At 31.1% G+C, this 17,896-nt stretch overlaps 1 protein-coding gene across 2 annotated transcripts in view; it reads left to right on the forward strand.

Annotated features, from left to right (window-relative positions):
- LOC145252654 (germinal-center associated nuclear protein-like) overlaps positions 1-17,896 on the forward strand; it is a 662,650-nt gene that overhangs the window by 380,200 nt on the left and 264,554 nt on the right. For both annotated transcript variants that reach the window (XM_080112417.1, XM_080112418.1), the window contains exon 23: positions 9,302-9,500. In XM_080112417.1, coding sequence (XP_079968543.1) covers positions 9,302-9,500 — 199 coding nt within the window. The remainder of the gene's footprint in view (positions 1-9,301; positions 9,501-17,896) is intronic.

Consider the following 17,896-nt stretch of genomic DNA (forward strand, 5'->3'; position numbering starts at 1 on the left):
AGAACATATAAGTAAAAAATGTTTTAGCATCATTTTAATTTTTTATTTAATAAAAAAATTAAAATAAGAGATACACAAAGTAACATAAATAAAAAGAAAAAATAATGAAAAGTTTCAATTTTCATCAAATTATTCAATGGACTTCTGATTAGTGCAAAGGTAAAAACGATTCTTTTAACCTCAAGTCTTTTAGTTTTCATCTCTTTGACTATCCTGGTTCTTTCACATGAAACCCACGCTTTATTTCTTGAAATTCAGATTTTGTAGAGATTAATTAGGCAACCTTTCAATTTTACCCTGAAGAAATTCAATGTTCAACATTTGCCTAATTGTTGGGGAGTATAATCATTTTCCCCTTCTGTAAAGAAAATGACTTTTAATCTCTTTTATATAATTTCTATGAAATCATGATAAAAGTTCTAACAATTTTAATCTATTATCGTTGATTTTTCATTAGAATTCTGCTAGTTGTTATATTTTTTTCATTTTTCTATTTTCTTCATTTTTTATTTCCTTTATTTTTTATTTTTTTTTGTCCTTTTATTCTTCTTTTTCATACTTCCTTCTTTCATTTTTTCAAATTTTTCTTTTCTTTTTTTTTAACATTCTTTTCCCTCTCTTTACATACTTTGTTTCTAATTTCCCTTTCATCTTTCTCTATTTTTTCTGTTTTTAATTTTCTTTATTGCTTTATTCTTGTTATTACTTTTTTATTATTGTTTTTCACTTTTTTATTACTTTCCTTTTTCTTTTCATTACTTTTCATCTCCTTTATTCAATTTTTATTTTTATTCATTTTTATTGTTTGAAACCTACTTTTTTTATCATTGTTTTTCACTTTTTTAAATTTATTTATCCTTCATTTATTTGTTGTTTCTTTCTACCTTTTTATCCTGTCTTCATATTCCTATGATGTGCTGCCCTCCTTTTCTTCCCTTTCCATCTCTCTTCAAATCTTAATGTGTTTCTTTCATTTGTTCTTTTTTTCTTTGTTTGTTTTTTACTTTCCCTTTTTCCCTTTTCTGCATTGTTTTAACTTCAATTATTTTTTGATTTTATTTTTTCCAACTTTCTTTTTTGATTGCCATTTTTTTTGTTATATTTATTTTATCTATCTACTTAGGTTCTTTCATATTCTCCTTATTTCTGTTTTTATTTAATTCCTTTTGCCTCCTTTTCCGTTTTCCTTTTCTTTCCTTATTTTCCTATCTTTTTTCCTTTTCCTTCAATTCCCTTTCTCTTTTTCTTTCTTTTCCTTTTTTCCCTTCACCCTTTCTTTTCCTTTCCCCCTTTTTCATTCCTTCTTTTTCTTTATTTTCTTCTTTTCCTCTCTTCTTTTTCTTTAATTTTACCCCAGGATTGAATGACTGTACAAATCATTCTTTCATCTCATTATCCTAACTCTTCAAGCCACCTAATCAAGTTGCATTGATTGGCCAGCATTCCCTCTTCTTCCCCACTGCATTTACATCTCATTCTTGATTGGCCGTAGCCTCAATCTTTCAATCGTATTATTCTTCTATGTCATTAACACTTCATCACATCTCTCAGTCTTTCTCTGTCATGTCTGTTCAGCCATCTTTTCCCTTTTACTGTGAGCAGATTTTATCCATCTTTTCAATGTACTATTTCTTACTGTACCTCTCACTCCTCTCTAAGGTTTCTGCAATCTCAATTTCACCCTAAATCACTTTTCTTCTACTCTCTCCCCAAGCAACCTAACTTTTCATGTAGAACCTCCATCTGCTGAAAAGATAGTGAGCTGTGTGTACCTTGTATATATATAATACAATTAAGTTTTAGAGTTCTCATAATATGTGGATAAATCCTAAAAGTTAAACAATATTAATAATGTAAACAATTAAATGTTACATTTAAAAAAAAAAATATTTGTAAATAGTTTCATATGGTCACTTTTCAAATAATGTAAAAATAGTTTGTACCTATCGATCCCCTCCCCCTCAAATCAACATATAGGATTTTGTATCCCAAGATAATTTACCATCCATTCATAAGGATTGTTTACCTACCAAGAAGATGTCAGAGTTGTGGAGTCAGAAAAGTACAAGGTGTGACTCTGATTTCTAGGATTTCAAAAATTGACTCCAGCAATTCTAAAATTTCTAACCTTGTTTCCTTATTTTAAACTCTTCACATATTCAGACTATTGATTCTTTGGACTTAAAAAAAATCTCATTTCGACTCTTCATTCTTACAAGTCCAAGTTCGACTTTGACCTTTTCCAAAATCACTGATCAGTATATCAATTTATTTGCAGGTATCACTCCGAGTCGATAGGTTATACTTTCTAAATATTGAATATTACAATTAAAATGTCCTGAATTTGCACAAGGTACCAATGTTTTGCATAGACAAAATAATTATCTATTATATAAATCTCACCTATCTGTTTAAATATATGTATATATATATATGTATGTCTGCCTAAAACTTTTGACAGAGGTGACGGATTTTCACGAGATCGATATTGTTTTTGGATGAAAAAATCGAAAAATTGGCTAAAAACATTAATTACTTCACCCTCAACTGGGCATTTTTCTATAAGGAGAGGTTGCTTTTTTCGCCAATATTTGTGAAAGTCATCCCCTCTTTTCGGTTGACTAGCCTTAATTTAAACCTTCACCACTTCTAATTTGATGATGGACGCAACGGCAAAGACGTCACATTTTTTTTTTTTTCCCACAATTTTTTCAGGTTTGAGCCTGCCTACCCTCTACCACTTTTTTTTTTCCTGCTCAACACACACCTCTAAACATCCAGGAAACGCCGGGCACCCAGGCTTGTTTTATATACAAAAGGAATCCATTATTTAATTAATTCAGTACCCATGGTACATATGGATAAAATGATGGATTAGCATATCACAGTAATTTTAGAGTGTTATACCATGATAGGGTTTAGATTTGTTTTTAATAAAAATATGAATAAAATATACATTCTCCAAGATTGAGTCACTTAACATATTACTTCTTTTAATTTTATGGATATTTGATATGATTAGTAATGGATTATTATTAACAAATCTAGTTTATTGTTACAGAAATTTACTATTGATTGTGTATTAAGTTTAATATATGAATGTGCTTGTTTTTTTTTACATGGAAGTCACCACTTATGAAGGCTCGGAAGCCACTCGGGGATAAGGGTTATTGCGTGTACAGTAATCAATGGGACAGTATCGTAATAATCGTTAGTAATGGAGATTTGATAAAGTGTCTTACTTAATGGGGCGATTCATCAGGAATTTGTTTATGTTGGACTTGAAGACATCCAAGTTGTAGTCAGGTGGGAAACAGGCAAATAGAAGAGAATTCCACAGGCGTGCACTTCTAAGAAAGAAGCTTTGTTCATGGAATCTATGTTTTGATTTAGGTACAGATAAAGAGCGGGGAAAATTACTGACAGTGGTTTCAGCTAGACCGGTGTTTTTCGTGAAAGATTGGCGAGGGGGGACCAGAGATTGGAGCTCGGATGAGCACTTGCCATGGAAATAATGATAAAACAAAGACAGGCTCGCAACGTCTCTTTTGTGGGAGAGAGGTTGCAGGGAAGAGAAAAGGGCATCTCCCACTAAGCCACGAAAGGCAGGATAGGCTGTTTTTAGCAGCTCCAGCCCAGATGTGGCAGCAGTACTCCATCCTTGGACGTACTTGGCTCTTATACAGATAGAGAATTGCATCAGTAATGAAATATCTTCTGGAGCGGTAGAAGAATCCCACCATTTTCCCAGCAACCTTGGCAACAGACTTGATGTACGTGTTCCATTTCAGATCAGGAGTAAAGGTCAAACCCAGAAGCTTGTCAAAACATGAAGCCTCCACAAGACGAGAGCCATCCATTTCAATTGATGCCAGATGGAGATAAGATACAGATTTTAAGATAGTATACTATTCAACTGTATGGGTGCAATGCCAATTTTCAGGCAACTAATGGCTTGGCAACTCTTTTAAACCAGATAAAATGATAAGAAGAACTAGATGATTTTGTTATTGCTGAACTAGTTTACTGGTAGCTAACAGATGGATCATTCGTATATTAATTTATTCCTTGTTGTTTGGGAGATATGGTAGACTTATAGTTTCCAGATTAGGTCTGTGTTCATGAATTATAAATAAGGTGAAATTGAAAGGTCTGACAAAACAGTTAATCTGACAAGGCTTTAAAACAAAAGATGCTTGAAAATCAGTGTTACATCTGAATAATAACTGTGCTTATTAGTATGTGGAGTGCCTGATTATTGGAAAATTTTACTTACTCAGTGAATATTTTTGAATATTAAAAGGAAATAATCATGTCATGTATTATTTCCCTTTAATTACACATGATTATTAGTTCTTTACTAGCAATGAACATTGTAAAATTTCCTATTTTACAAAATAATTTGATTATTAAATTAAAGTCAACAAAATTACTTTCTATTTTTTGTTAAATAAGTCAGTTATTTTTACTTTTACTTTCAGGCAACCTCTGCTGGGTACAGCTAATCTTAAGTCAGTGTTTGTTATAGAAATTGGTATGTTCACATTCAAATAAGTTTTAATAAGAGTTAGTTTTAACAGAATCTAAAGACATGATTGTAACTCTTCTTCCATCTGGAGTCATGTCATGTTGGTAAGGTCATGAATTAGCTGATTACAACTACACGCAGAGTTACAAATCTATCCTGTAAGCCATGATGGTTTAGGATCAGATTCTGGTGGTTGAGCCATTCTTCCACTTCAGCCCTTACTTCGCTTAGATGAGAAATCAGAGAGGCTTAATCTGATTAATCGACTGTTAGTATCTATAAGTTCATCATCAACAGAATTATTCAATCTGATTCTTCCAAATATTAATACCTCATTTCTCCTTTTTATTTTTTTCTCAAATAGGTACTAGAAGGCAGTGGATGAGGGTCAATTGAGTTTAGAACAAAGGTTACTAATGCTAATGAGTCATTTTTAAAGAGAAATGCCTCTGGATATTAATATATTTTGAGAGTACTGTAATTGGTTGGGTGCTTCCTTGAGGTTCTCCATTTTCCTGTTCTTGAATAATGATGGCACTCTCTGAAATTTCTTAAGAGTAATGCAAATTAGTGCGATATTTTCTGAAAGCAGTGTAATTTAGTAATACAAATAATTTTTCTTGTCTTTAGAATTATATTTCACAACTTTATTTGGCATTAAATAACCCATAGGTGGTTGATATACCATAAAACGAATTAAAACAAATCATTTAAATATTTAAATAATTATTTTTAAATAAATGAAATAAAGCCATTTGCTGTAGGAATTTTTTTTTCAGGTGAAAACTTCAGATGTGTTTTTTTAATTAATATGTATGGTGTGCAGCAACTCTACTTTTAAAATAAGACTTTGAAATTCTCTATTTGTTGTGCACAATACATATATAACTCATGCTAACGACATTACAAATCAAATGTTACTGTTGGATTTAAATTCAAACAACTAGTCGGATTATTTTTTTTTCAAATTACAACCTTGAAATCCTTGTTTTATTTTTTAAATTAATTCACAATTATGACTGTAGAATGTTAATTCGCTTTTGTTTTTGTTTTTTTACTTATATTTAACTCATAATGTGCATGTAAGATTTTTCAGTTACAAATAAAAGTTCTTTATACATAAGTGGAAGTGTTTTATACGTGTTTGTTTGATGCCATTATTTTCTTAAAGAAATTTCTATTCATGGAGAAAGAGAATACAAAGAAACGTCTGTTACGATTTAATAAATGGTTTTATTTGGAGAGAACAAACTCAGAGAGGGACGAATGCTAATTATTTACTTCTTAACTTACTAACTTAACCAACAGAAGTGATGCACACAAACAGACACATCATTAACATTTGATGAGATTATCAGTTCTCTACATCATCGGCTGTATCTCATTTGCAAGGCTTCCATGGACTGACCGATTTGAAAACCTTAGTTTTCTCTCTTCTTGAAAATGTTAGGTCCTGGATATGACCTTAAACTATATCCAATGGTAAGGCCCCAACTTGTGAGCTTTGGGGAGTGTGGAGCCACCCTTTAATTGCCACTGCTCCCAGGTCCATTCTGACCCAGAGTGGTAGTACCTGTTAAGGTCCCAACTATGGGTTAAATAAAAACTGACTTGAAAAAAAAAAAAAACAAATGTATTCTAACAAAAAAATTTTCTTCAAAATCACTGAATGCGACATTAAATAACCTGAAAAGGGTTGATATGCCGTAAAACAAAAACAACCAACCAACTTCTTGAAAATGTGACGTTATTCGTCATTGTTTCTCTGTTTAATCTACAGTGTTTGACCTCTGCCTAAACTTTTCATCATTCATCTCTGGAAAAGATTCTCTTTTGCAGATCTTTGTTATTTTCATGCACTCAGTCTGACCCTCAACAAAATCCACACACACTAACTTAATTACGATTAACATAGTATCCCTAAATATATAATATTACCAGTAAGAAATCAACCGTTGTCATATTTTTTACATTATTCTTCATCCAAGCCTCTGGGCAATACCAAGAGCTATACTAGTTAAAAATAAAAAAAGATAGAAATACCTAAGGAAAAAAGAGCTTTTAAACAAGCATACATCACTCATATTTGTATGCATATTGTATTAAGCTTCAACTTGGATCAGCAGTGATTACTACATTTACCATTACTTGTCAGAATACTTACTACATATATATGAATGCATTATACTTACTATGGTCTATAATGATATTCTGTTCAGCCAGACAACCATTAGGGGTGTGGACATCTTAAGTGCATTCGTTTGTAGATTATTCACAGTAAATGTGTTTTTTATCTTTATTTTCCTCCTCCTGGAATAATCAGCCGTAAACTTTGGCAATAATTTCCACTTGAAGATTTTCTGCCTTTTTTTCAATTGTGCTTCTCTTTCTTTTCTTGTCTGGAATAAAAACAGTATTGTTGTTTTTTTTTAGTTTATTTGACTTGGAATAAAAAGGAGAGTTGAAAAGATGAAGTTGGAGGCAGTACTGACACAGATTCACTTTAGAATGGTTTGCGTTTTACTTTTTATGCCCACAATGTCTGTGTCAATTGTCTGTCTAAAATATATATGTGTGTGCGTGAGAATTAAGGGAAATTTCAATTCTCATAGATTTATGTTCAGGTTATTGGCTATGTAAAATGGCTAAATCTTTTCTGAAGAGCTATGGTAACTATATTTAATTTTGAAAAATAATGTTCTTTTATTTGTTGGTAGTTCTATTCTGAATTTGATAAATTTTGTTTTTTGAAATACCGATCAGTGAATTATTTACCCCAACTAATTGTGAAATGAAAAAAAGTTGACATCACATTCTGACTAAGAATTTTAAACTGTTGTTCTTTCCTTTCGCTTTATCTCCCCCTTTTCTTTCTCTCATTGCAGAAGTTCTTTTGTTAATTTTCATTATCAAAAATAATTCCATTAAACAATAAAGAACAAGTTTTTGGTTTTATTTTCTGTTTTGTTTTGTGGATAATGTGTGTGTGGTGTCATGCTACAGATGCAAACTATTCACAGTGAATTCAAATCTTATCAGATTTACTCTGGTCCTTTAACTACAAATGCCTGTCAGGAATTTCATGATTTCTCCCATCTCTCTGTAGCAGTAGTTTGTCTTTAATAAGTCATTGAAGTATGCATTCATTTGGTACGGATTACCCAAGAAGGGTTGATATGCACTAAAAATAAAGAAAACCAACAAAACCGTTTTTTGTTTTGAAGGTTGGAAATTTTATGAACATTTTTTATGGTTTTTAAGAAGGAATTGGACTTTACATTTAAACTGATATCTTCATCTTCATTATCAACGTTTTAGAATGTCTGTCTCTGGCAATTTTTTTTATTGTTTGTCATACTCATAAAGTTTGTGAATTTTAAAACATACCCTTTACTTTATCCATGAGTTCCAATTATTGTTTAAATGTTTTTTTTTCTTCATCTCTATGCATTGCATTTCAACTGATGCAAATCACATGATTTTACGCTAATTTCTAAACCCCTCGAACAATGCTAAGCAGAAATGTATGTCAATTGAGTACATATTTAAAAATATACATACATTTCTTTAAAATTGATTGCAGTAAGTTATTATACCACTATCATTATTTTGGTCTTTCTGCTGAAATAACTAATATATTCCTATTTTTTATTTTATGTAATTAGAATAAGTGAAGATAGAGATGTTATATAAAATATCAAATTAGACAGCTTTTGAGTGAAAAAGATCATCGGGCAATTAAAAAAGACAATTCAAAACAAAGAAACAATTGTAGATTGTGATGGTTTTAAACATTATTGTGATCAACGTCAATTGAAAGGTGTACTTGAAAAATTGCTACTTATAAGCAGTACTGAAATGTCCAAAGAATAATTAAGGACGAGAAAAAGATGCAGAAGTTATTTAAAGAAGTTACTACAATAGCCTTCCTCTGGTAAACTTAATATTGCTAAAGAGTGGTTGAAAATGAAAATTGAATTTTCCAATATAATATTCAAAGATGAATCCGGTGATGGGCTAGTCAGTGAATTATATTAGATGTAGAATCCAGTGATGGACTAGTCTGTGAATTATGTCAGACTAGTGAGGGGTACCCGGCGTTTCCCGGGTGTTTAGAGGGGTAAAAAAAAAAAAAATCGAAGTAATAACCCTGTTTAAATTAAAACAATGTTAAAACATTTTAAAAAATCGAGGGGGGAAAAAAAAAAATAAAAAAAACAAACGTGATGCAATACAAATGGTCCGGCAGTGCCCGTGTGTTTGAAAAATGTTAAAATTTTAATTTCTGAGTATTTTTTCAAGATAACATTTTATTTATATTTAGATCCAGTTGTGTTATTTTTATTTTTTTTTTTTGATAATGGTTTAACAAATGAAGGTATGTCAAAATTGATATTGTTAGATAATTCATGTATGAATATCAAAACAACGAAAGATCATAAAACCAGAGATAATATATTGGTCTAAAAAAAAATAAAATCAATCCCTACTCTTTACACACACCAGGTATTTATTAACCTATGACTAGTTTCATTGAATCTTTAAACTTCTTTATTGATCTCCTTTTAGAAACCTGTAGGTCTAAGTTATGATAATTCTTTTATGTCAATTTTACAGTTTAACAAATATGATTTACTTCATGTAAAATTTCATTTCTGTGCTGGATGGATAAGGTTTTGGTTGATGAGGATAATGCATAATTTAATTTTTTTTATGTTTTTCAACATAATTTAGCAATGAAATTTTTATATTTTATGTTATTTTTTTTTGTAGATTTGCCTTCTGCTTATTGGAATTCTGAAGAACATCTTGTTGGCATTGGTAACCAGTTGCTTTTGTTGAAATTGCCTGAGTTCCAGCCTACAGATGAATATAATGAAGACTGGTCAAAAGCTGTTGAAGATGTCTGGAATTACATTAAGAGTATTATTGGAGAAGGATCCAACACACAAGCAGTTGAGCTTGTGTCCAAGTAAGTGGTTTCTTTTGTCCTTTTTTTCCTTATTTTTTCATTACTTCCTTTTCCTCAATTTTGTTTTTCTTTGTTTTACTTTTTTCATACGTTTGTATTCCTTTGGATTTTAGGTTTCTTTCAATTTTTTTTAATATCTTCATTCTCTTTTCTTTATTTCAGTCTTTTCTTTTCCTTTTTAAAATAGTTTTACTTACATTCTCTTTTATCTACTTACATTTTCCTCATTTCTTACATTTTCCTCATTTCTTTCATCTTCCCTTTTTTTCATTTCCCTCTTTTTTTCATCCCACTTGTTTTTTTATTTTGTCCTTTTTTATTTTTATCCTCCCCATTTTTCATTCTCACTCCATTTTCCATTTTTTTTTTCTTTTTACACTTTTTTTTTTCTCTTCGTTTTTTGTTTTTATTTTTCCCTTTTCTTTGTGTTTTTCATTTTGACTGAAATTTTATGTTTATGTTTGCTGCTCTTGTGAGGATTTAGTTGTTTTGGGATTTTTTTCTCTATTTTGCTATTTTTTTGCTTTTGCTTCACCGTGATTTAATTTTCAGATAAAATTGTAATATACTGTAAAGAAAATACATACTTTATAGGCACACACACACATATCTTATTTGTTATTGATTTACTAAAAAAAAAAATCTGTTTCTTTTTACTGGCCCTTCTCATGTAAATGTTTTTAATCTGTTATAAACACAATTCTTCTTATTATTATTATTTTTATTTTCCAAATCTGTTTATGCTATTTACACTTGAGAAAGTCTTTTCAATTGAATTCCCCACTTAACAACGGTTTGTTTACCGTTTTTATTTATTTTAGCATTTCATATTCATTTTTTTTTTTCAATATTGAGATCTTTGAGATGTCTGCTGTGTTGTTTTAAGATTTCAACTTTTGGCACCGGATTTCTGTCCGATCTTTAAGAGTATTTCATTAAATCAAGGCCGTTAGCATTGAATCAGGTCTTTCCTCTTATGAAACAGGCTAGAAGCAGTTTTGCATTACCAGTAAATAAACCTCTGGCACTTATAAGTGTTTTAAGATGCATTTAAGCAAGATGACTCATGTATAATACTGTTTAAAGTAAAAATTAAACCATTTTTATTCATGTTATTGAATTTTGTATCAATGACTGCAAACATCTACATTGCACTTTCGCTTAGTGCACCCTTTTTTTGCCAGCATTGCTTAAGTTCAGTGGCAAGGAAAATTTGACAACAACTATCAACAGTGCAAGAATACTTAGTGTATAAATGGTGCATTTTCTGAGTTGTCATTAACTATTTTAAAACCATAGTCTAATTTCTTAGAAGGATAAAATTATAAACAGTTGAGTTTTAATGTGAGACCCCCCCCCCCAAGAAATCCTCTGGATTGAGATAAAAATAAAAATTGCCTCAGTCTTGAAAGATTTCTCCTCTGACCAAACACAGAAAAGACAGAAAACGGATACTACACTTTGCCCCTAGCCAAAAAGCTAAAAAATTAATAAAAAATACACGAATTTATATTGAATAGTGACAAATGATTTTGCTGCTTTCTTTACAAAAAGAAATGCAAAATAATGGACAGTGCTTTCAAAATGAAAGAGAGCTTCAATTACAAATGAATAGCAAATCTTCATAATTAAAAATAAAAACTTTATTCACTGCTTTGGCATGTTCATAAATCTTAATGGATGTTATACTTTTGCTCTAACCTCTTTACTAATGTAACTAGAAATGCAGTAAATAGTTAGTTGTTACACTTAAGTGAGTCAATGAAAATCAAAGATCAAAGTTTACAATTATTTGCAGCAACATGGCTTCTCCTAATGTTGTAATGACATCACGAGACTATCCTTCTCCTCCTTCCACCATACCATTGTACAACATTCAACTACTTTGTATAAAGTGAAATCACTAAAAGAAGCAGAGGTTATCGAATGCTCTAGAATAACAACACATAAGTATCATTGTAATATTTAGTTTTACAAATATTGACAAACTTTTATTTTTAGTTTTCTGTTGATGCTGCCTCTTATGTGGCTTCAGATAATGGATTTAAAAGAAAACTGTGCACGGATAAAGCTAGTTTATATTAAGATGAGTGTACAATCCTATTAATTGCTGGTAACATTTTAAAGTTTTCAATGAATCGTTATTGAAGAATGTAGACACAGCTCAAAAGCGACACAATTCTCTGGTTAATAGCATGACATCATAGCTATGTACATCTAAATCAAACGATAGAGCAGTATTTGCATATAAGTACATTATGGAAAACTTGAATAGAGTTTAGAAAGTTTGAATGCCTACTAGAAACCACCTTCAATTGTCTTCGGTATGTTACAGGGTAGAACAATAAAATTGTCGCTCAAACGAAAACAACACTACAGCTTTATTTTTAAAATTTCATTAGAAAAAATCAATTGAGATAACTTGATTATGTAGTAGAGCTGACATCTATTCAATGTAGCCGCCTTTAGCCTCAATCACCATCTTGATACAGGCCTAGAATTAGAAGCATGCCTTTTCCACAAGTGCCGGCAGGAGCTTGGCGAATTTTTGGCAGATGGTGGCGATCAGGCTGGCTTTGGTGTTGTAGGAGGTCATATTTGTGATGTTCTTCATGTATGATCAAACAAAGTAGTCCAGCAGGTTCAGGTTGAAGGAGATGAGGTGACCAGTGAGAGAAGGGTACACAGTCGTAGCACTCCTTCTGATACCAAGCCTGGGTCTCTTTGGACTTGCGGGCCAGTGCTGAGTCCTGCTGCCACACCCAGGGTTTGCCAGCGGGCACCTAATTGTACCAGGGGGTCACCACACTCTTCAGCACATTCAGGTACACTTTAGTGTTAACTTTCAAGCCAACTTCGAAGATGTGAAGTGGCATGGTGTGATCCTTAGTTGAAACCACACCAAATACCATAACCGTGGCCGGAAACTTTGTTTTCATCACCCTGGGTATGCGTTGAACCATTCAGATTTGCATTTTGAGGGTGCTAGCAATGGTCCTGTTGTCATAACTTGGATCGGTAGAGAGCATTGTACATCGGCACATCTCCGATCTTGCTCATTGAACATTATGTCACTTCAAACATAATAGAAGGTTTCTATTACTCTTGGGATTTGTACACAACTGGCCAACTAGTAGATGGTCTGCAACAACAACAACAACAACAACAACAAAAGAAAACCAGTTTTCATCAAATGGAAATGGAATAATGTCATCTTTTCTAGGGCGACAATTTTATCATTCCACCCTGTATTTACATAAGAACATTTTGCCAGTATTTATTTCTATGGAGAAGTATCCTGATGCCAGAATGTGCTAACAAAAACAAACCCTTGTATTGATTGGGGTTTGTTTTTGTTAGCACATTCTGACAGGATACTTCTCCATAGAAGTAAATGTTGGCAAAATGTTCTTATGAAAATAGCATAGTGTTCAAAATCGAAATAAGATATCCTTGGCATGGTTACACATTTTTTCATATGAAGAAAATAATAGGGCATCTTCTTCTAATGATGCTGCTGTAAATAACAATCAGATCAATTTTGTTCCTGGAATCTGTCAAAACCAAAGACCACAATAAAAATAACTTTTAATGCAGTTAATCTAATTAAGTGGTCCATTGGGAAGATGTAAATTATTCTTTACTGTTTTATTTGCTCCAAATTTGAAAAGTAGGAAAGATCCTTAAAAGAGCATCCCTATAATTCATAAATAAATCAATTATTAGCCCAAGAAGAATTGATATCTGAGAACTGAGCTTAAAAAAAAAGAAAGAAAAATGGTATTCAATATTAGTGTGCAACTAGAAGAAACAAAAAGAACCTCTTTGTATTTTGTTATAGAGTAAGGTGTGTTGGGTGATGTTAAGTGATACTAAGCAATAATTGACAGAGCAGATCATAGGATAATTTTTTAAAAAATAATTTAGACAGATGGTGAGACAAAATGCTAACTAGCCGGTGTGGAATGCTCTTTCTTAATGGCCACCAGGAGTATTAAATGGTGTAAAATGATAAAAATCTAGGATAGGTTGTGCTTGGTTTCTAGTCCTTAAGTGCACATTCTAGTGTATAAATATTGCTTCAGTCAAAAATTTGTCTGCCAACTGGATGCCTGTTGAAGCTTGTATGTCAATAAGTTTCTTTTTTATTCTACATGAACCAGCAGATGATTGTGATAGAATGGAGTTGATGCATTAATATTTTAAATATTCTACAACATTCATTGTCTTTAGTTCATCTCCTGACTGATTCATGTAAGAATCTAAATTAAGTCAAGAGACACATGAAAGGAATATATATGAATAGTAGACCACCACTACTATTATTTGTTCCAATTGGATTTCATTTGACAATTCATAAACTAATAAACACTTGTCTTGCACAATAAAAAATGATAAGTCTCTTACTGCTATTATTATAATGAATAATATAGAAGTAAAGAATCCTATCATTGTTTAATTTATATACATACTTACAATGTGAACAATCACTATGCAAATGAGCTGAAAAGAGTCACTCTTTTTCTAAATGCTCACAGAGACATTAATAAAAATGAGAGAGTAGTTGAATCCACAGATGGTGATAGAGGACAAGAGAAATACATTGATAGTTAAATGAGGGATTTGTGATTGTTCAGTCAATTAAAATTTACAGTTTATTAAAATAATTAAAATTGAATTTCTTTCAAACATAATCCATTCCAAAACTAAGTAATATTTTCAAATCACACATGATTTAATGATACAAAAGTATCATTAAAGTATATCGGAAAAAGCCTCAAGGAAACAAACGTTGATTAACTGAACTTTACATTACAAGTGTCCTTCTATATCATAAAATGGCAATAAAACTAAAACTGTTCAACATTCATGACTGAAATTAAGTGAACAAGTTAGACATAAACTGAAGTTTATTTTGAGATGAGGATTGATGATATTATTTGTATTATTTAGACTACTGTTAGTCTATTAGACTACTGCATGATAATAGATACTTGAAATTCAAAAATTTAGAAAATTGTTTGTTTGAAAATTATTGCTTTATTTAGAAACAAAAATAAGTCTTCTCACTTAGTGTCAAATATTTTTTTTTTAAAGAGGTATCGAGTTTCAGTCAAATACAATGAATAATGTCCACCTTTTAACACTGTTACCATCTTTACAACCAGGTTAATAAAAATTGACAGGAAGTTTCTTCATGACATTAAAAACTACAGATTGAAGAGTTTTTTTAATCATTTTTTTTTTTGCTTTAAGGATAAGTTGCTGCTGCAGCAACTGTCAGAGAAGATTTTTATGTTTTGCATCAGTGTGATTTTCTGGTGAAGAAAAAAACACTTTGAGTGTCCATAAATGACAAAGAATCAATGCATGTGCAACACTATAGTGACCTCTCTGAGCAAGCATAAAGATGAAAATATTGGAAACATGAAGAAGCAGATAACTCAAAAAATTAAAAACAATGCTAATACTAACAACTAAATCATTACATCATTAGTATAGAGTATCCAGTGTGAAAAGAAAAAAAATCACTAGTTATTTAAAAAAAAAAAAAAAGAAAAGAAGCTAACAATGGCATCTATGGAATTGTTAACAAAATTCACAATACTGCAATCCATATTTGATACAAATATACTTCATTTATATTATCTAGATTATTTAGACTACTGTTCTCATCTTGAGTGGTATTCTCATTAACAGTAGTCTGAATAATTCAAATAATATCAATCCTCATCTCAAAATAAACTTCAGTCTATGTCTGACTTGTTCACTTAATTTCAGTCATGAATGTTGAATAATCTTAGTTTTATTGCCATTTTATGATATAGAAGGACACTTGTAATGAATATCTCATCAAAAGGATGTGTGATGCTAAATGGGCTTCACATTCTGTTTATATTACCTCCCTTTCATATTCATATTTCATATTCTGTGTATATTACCTCCCTTTCATATTCATATTTCATATTCTGTATATATTACCTCCCTTTCATATTCATATTTCATATTCTATGTATATTACCTCCCTTTCATATTAATATTTCATATTCTATGTATATTACCTCCCTTTCATATTCATATTTCATATTCTGTGTATATTACCTCCCTTTCATATTCATATTTCATATTCTGTGTATATTACCTCCCTTTCATATTCATATTTCATATTCTGTTTATATTACCTCCCTTTCATATTCATATTTCATATTCTGTGTATATTACCTCCCTATCATATTCATATTCATATTCTGTGTATATTACCTCCCTTTCATATTCATATTTCATATTCTGTGTATATTACCTCCCTTTCATATTCATATTTCATATTCTATGTATATTACCTCCCTTTCATATTCATATTTCATATTCTGTTTATATTACCTCCCTTTCATATTCATATTTCATATTCTGTGTATATTACCTCCCTTTCATATTCATATTTCATATTCTGTATATATTACCTCCCTTTCATATTCATATTTCATATTCTATGTATATTACCTTCCTCTTTTATCTGTAGGTTATCCACACATAATCTGTATATATAAAAGCGAAAATGTGCGTATGTATGTGTGTTTGTATGTCTTGCAAAAGCTTTCGACATGGGTCACGGATTTTCACGGGATTGGTATCATTTTAAAGCTCCATCCTTCGCCCGACAAATATAAAAAAATTGACCAAAGACATTAATTCCTTCACCCTAAAATCATCAGTTTTCTACAGGGAGGGGTCAGCAAAAACCGTCCTCTCATGACAAGTTTGCTTTTACGCATGCGCAAATGACGTCGGAACATGATTTAGTTTAAATATTTAAAAAAAAAAAATCAACCTAATTTTGTCAACGTGGTCTTAGCTCAGTTCATTAGAGCGCGGCCTCATTATCTAAAGGTTTTGGGTTTGAATCGTGGTGTGAGATGTCTTTTTCTTTTTTTTTTTTTTTTTTTTTTCGATTTTTAAAGGTTTAATATTGAAACAGGGTTATTTAAGCCATTTTTGACGTTCTATGTTTTTTTTGTTTTTATTTTTCAGATTTTTTAAAGAAGTTTTAACGTTGGTTTTTCTGTTTTTTTCCCCATCACATTCGCATTTTCTTTTTTTTGTTTTTGTTTTTCCGATTTTTACATTTAACATCGTTCGTTTGCCTTATGTTAGTTTTTTTTTTTCGATTTTTTAAAGTTTTAACATTTATTTTATATAAAATATTTAATAATTTACTATTTAATATTTAAAAATATTTACTTCGCTTATTCTTATGTTTTGATTACCCCCCCTCCCCCAAAGCACACACACCTCTAAACACCCGGGTAACGCAGGGTAACCCCCCCCCCCGCTAATGTCTATGAAAACAATCCTCAGACTATTCACAAACTGAAGAAGAACCAAAATCAGTTGTATCCAGGTACGCTTGCAATACAAAACTACACATTTGAAACATATTGAGCAACAATAAAAAAGACTACTGAACAGTAGATACTAAAACTTGGTGATCAAGTTACATATAAACTGGAGTTTATATGTAACAAATATGGTTGGGTTGCAGAAGGGAATGTGAATTCTATTAACTATTCTGTGGGATATATATGAACCTGGGAACATAATCCTAAACCGTGCTTGCTATTTAAAACATGACTAGTGGATAATAGTGTTGTTTAAGCAATATTCCAGAATGTATTCTTTCTTGAGGTTGTGAATTCAATTTTTAATGAAAACACTTAAGGAAACATGAAATATCTATTTGCTTGAAAAGGAAATTCTTGTGGGATTTTTAAATTTTGATTTCGAATGATGTATTTTCAAGCAAGCTTTCATTATAATACCTTTACTTTATGTATCATTTTAAAGAGTGTTTTTTGCTCTATCTAATCATTTAAGTTACAATCGTTTTAAAACAATTATATCTTCTTTTCAGAATGTTTAATGGAAAAAAAGCAAATTCGATCAATTTTCTGATTTCAATTCAAGCTAGGCTGATAAGCTGCTGAAACAGCTCGCAATATCAACTACTAATGAATGCACAGTACAATGGTGGTTTAAGAAATTTTGTTGTGGCAACAAGAGTCTTGAAGATGATGAATGTAGTGGTCTGCCATTGGATGTTGATATGATCAATTAAGAGCTTTAGTTGGAACAAATCCACACACAACTGTTCAAGAACTTGCTTGTGAATTAGACGTAATGTATAAGACGATTTCCAACTACTTGAGAGAGATTGGAAATACAAAAAAACTTTATAAATAGGTGCTTCACCAATTGAATGACAATCAAAAGAAACACCATTATGAAGTGTCATCTTCCCTTCTTTTATACAACAAGAACGACCTGTTTCTTGATCAGGTTGTGACTTGTGATGAAAAGTGGGTTCTTTGTGACAACCAGTGATGCTCAGCTGTGGTTAG

The sequence above is a fragment of the Euprymna scolopes genome, chromosome 29 (genome assembly GCF_053919585.1).
Source record: "Euprymna scolopes isolate OS-2025 chromosome 29, ASM5391958v1, whole genome shotgun sequence".
Taxonomy (NCBI): domain Eukaryota; kingdom Metazoa; phylum Mollusca; class Cephalopoda; order Sepiida; family Sepiolidae; genus Euprymna; species Euprymna scolopes.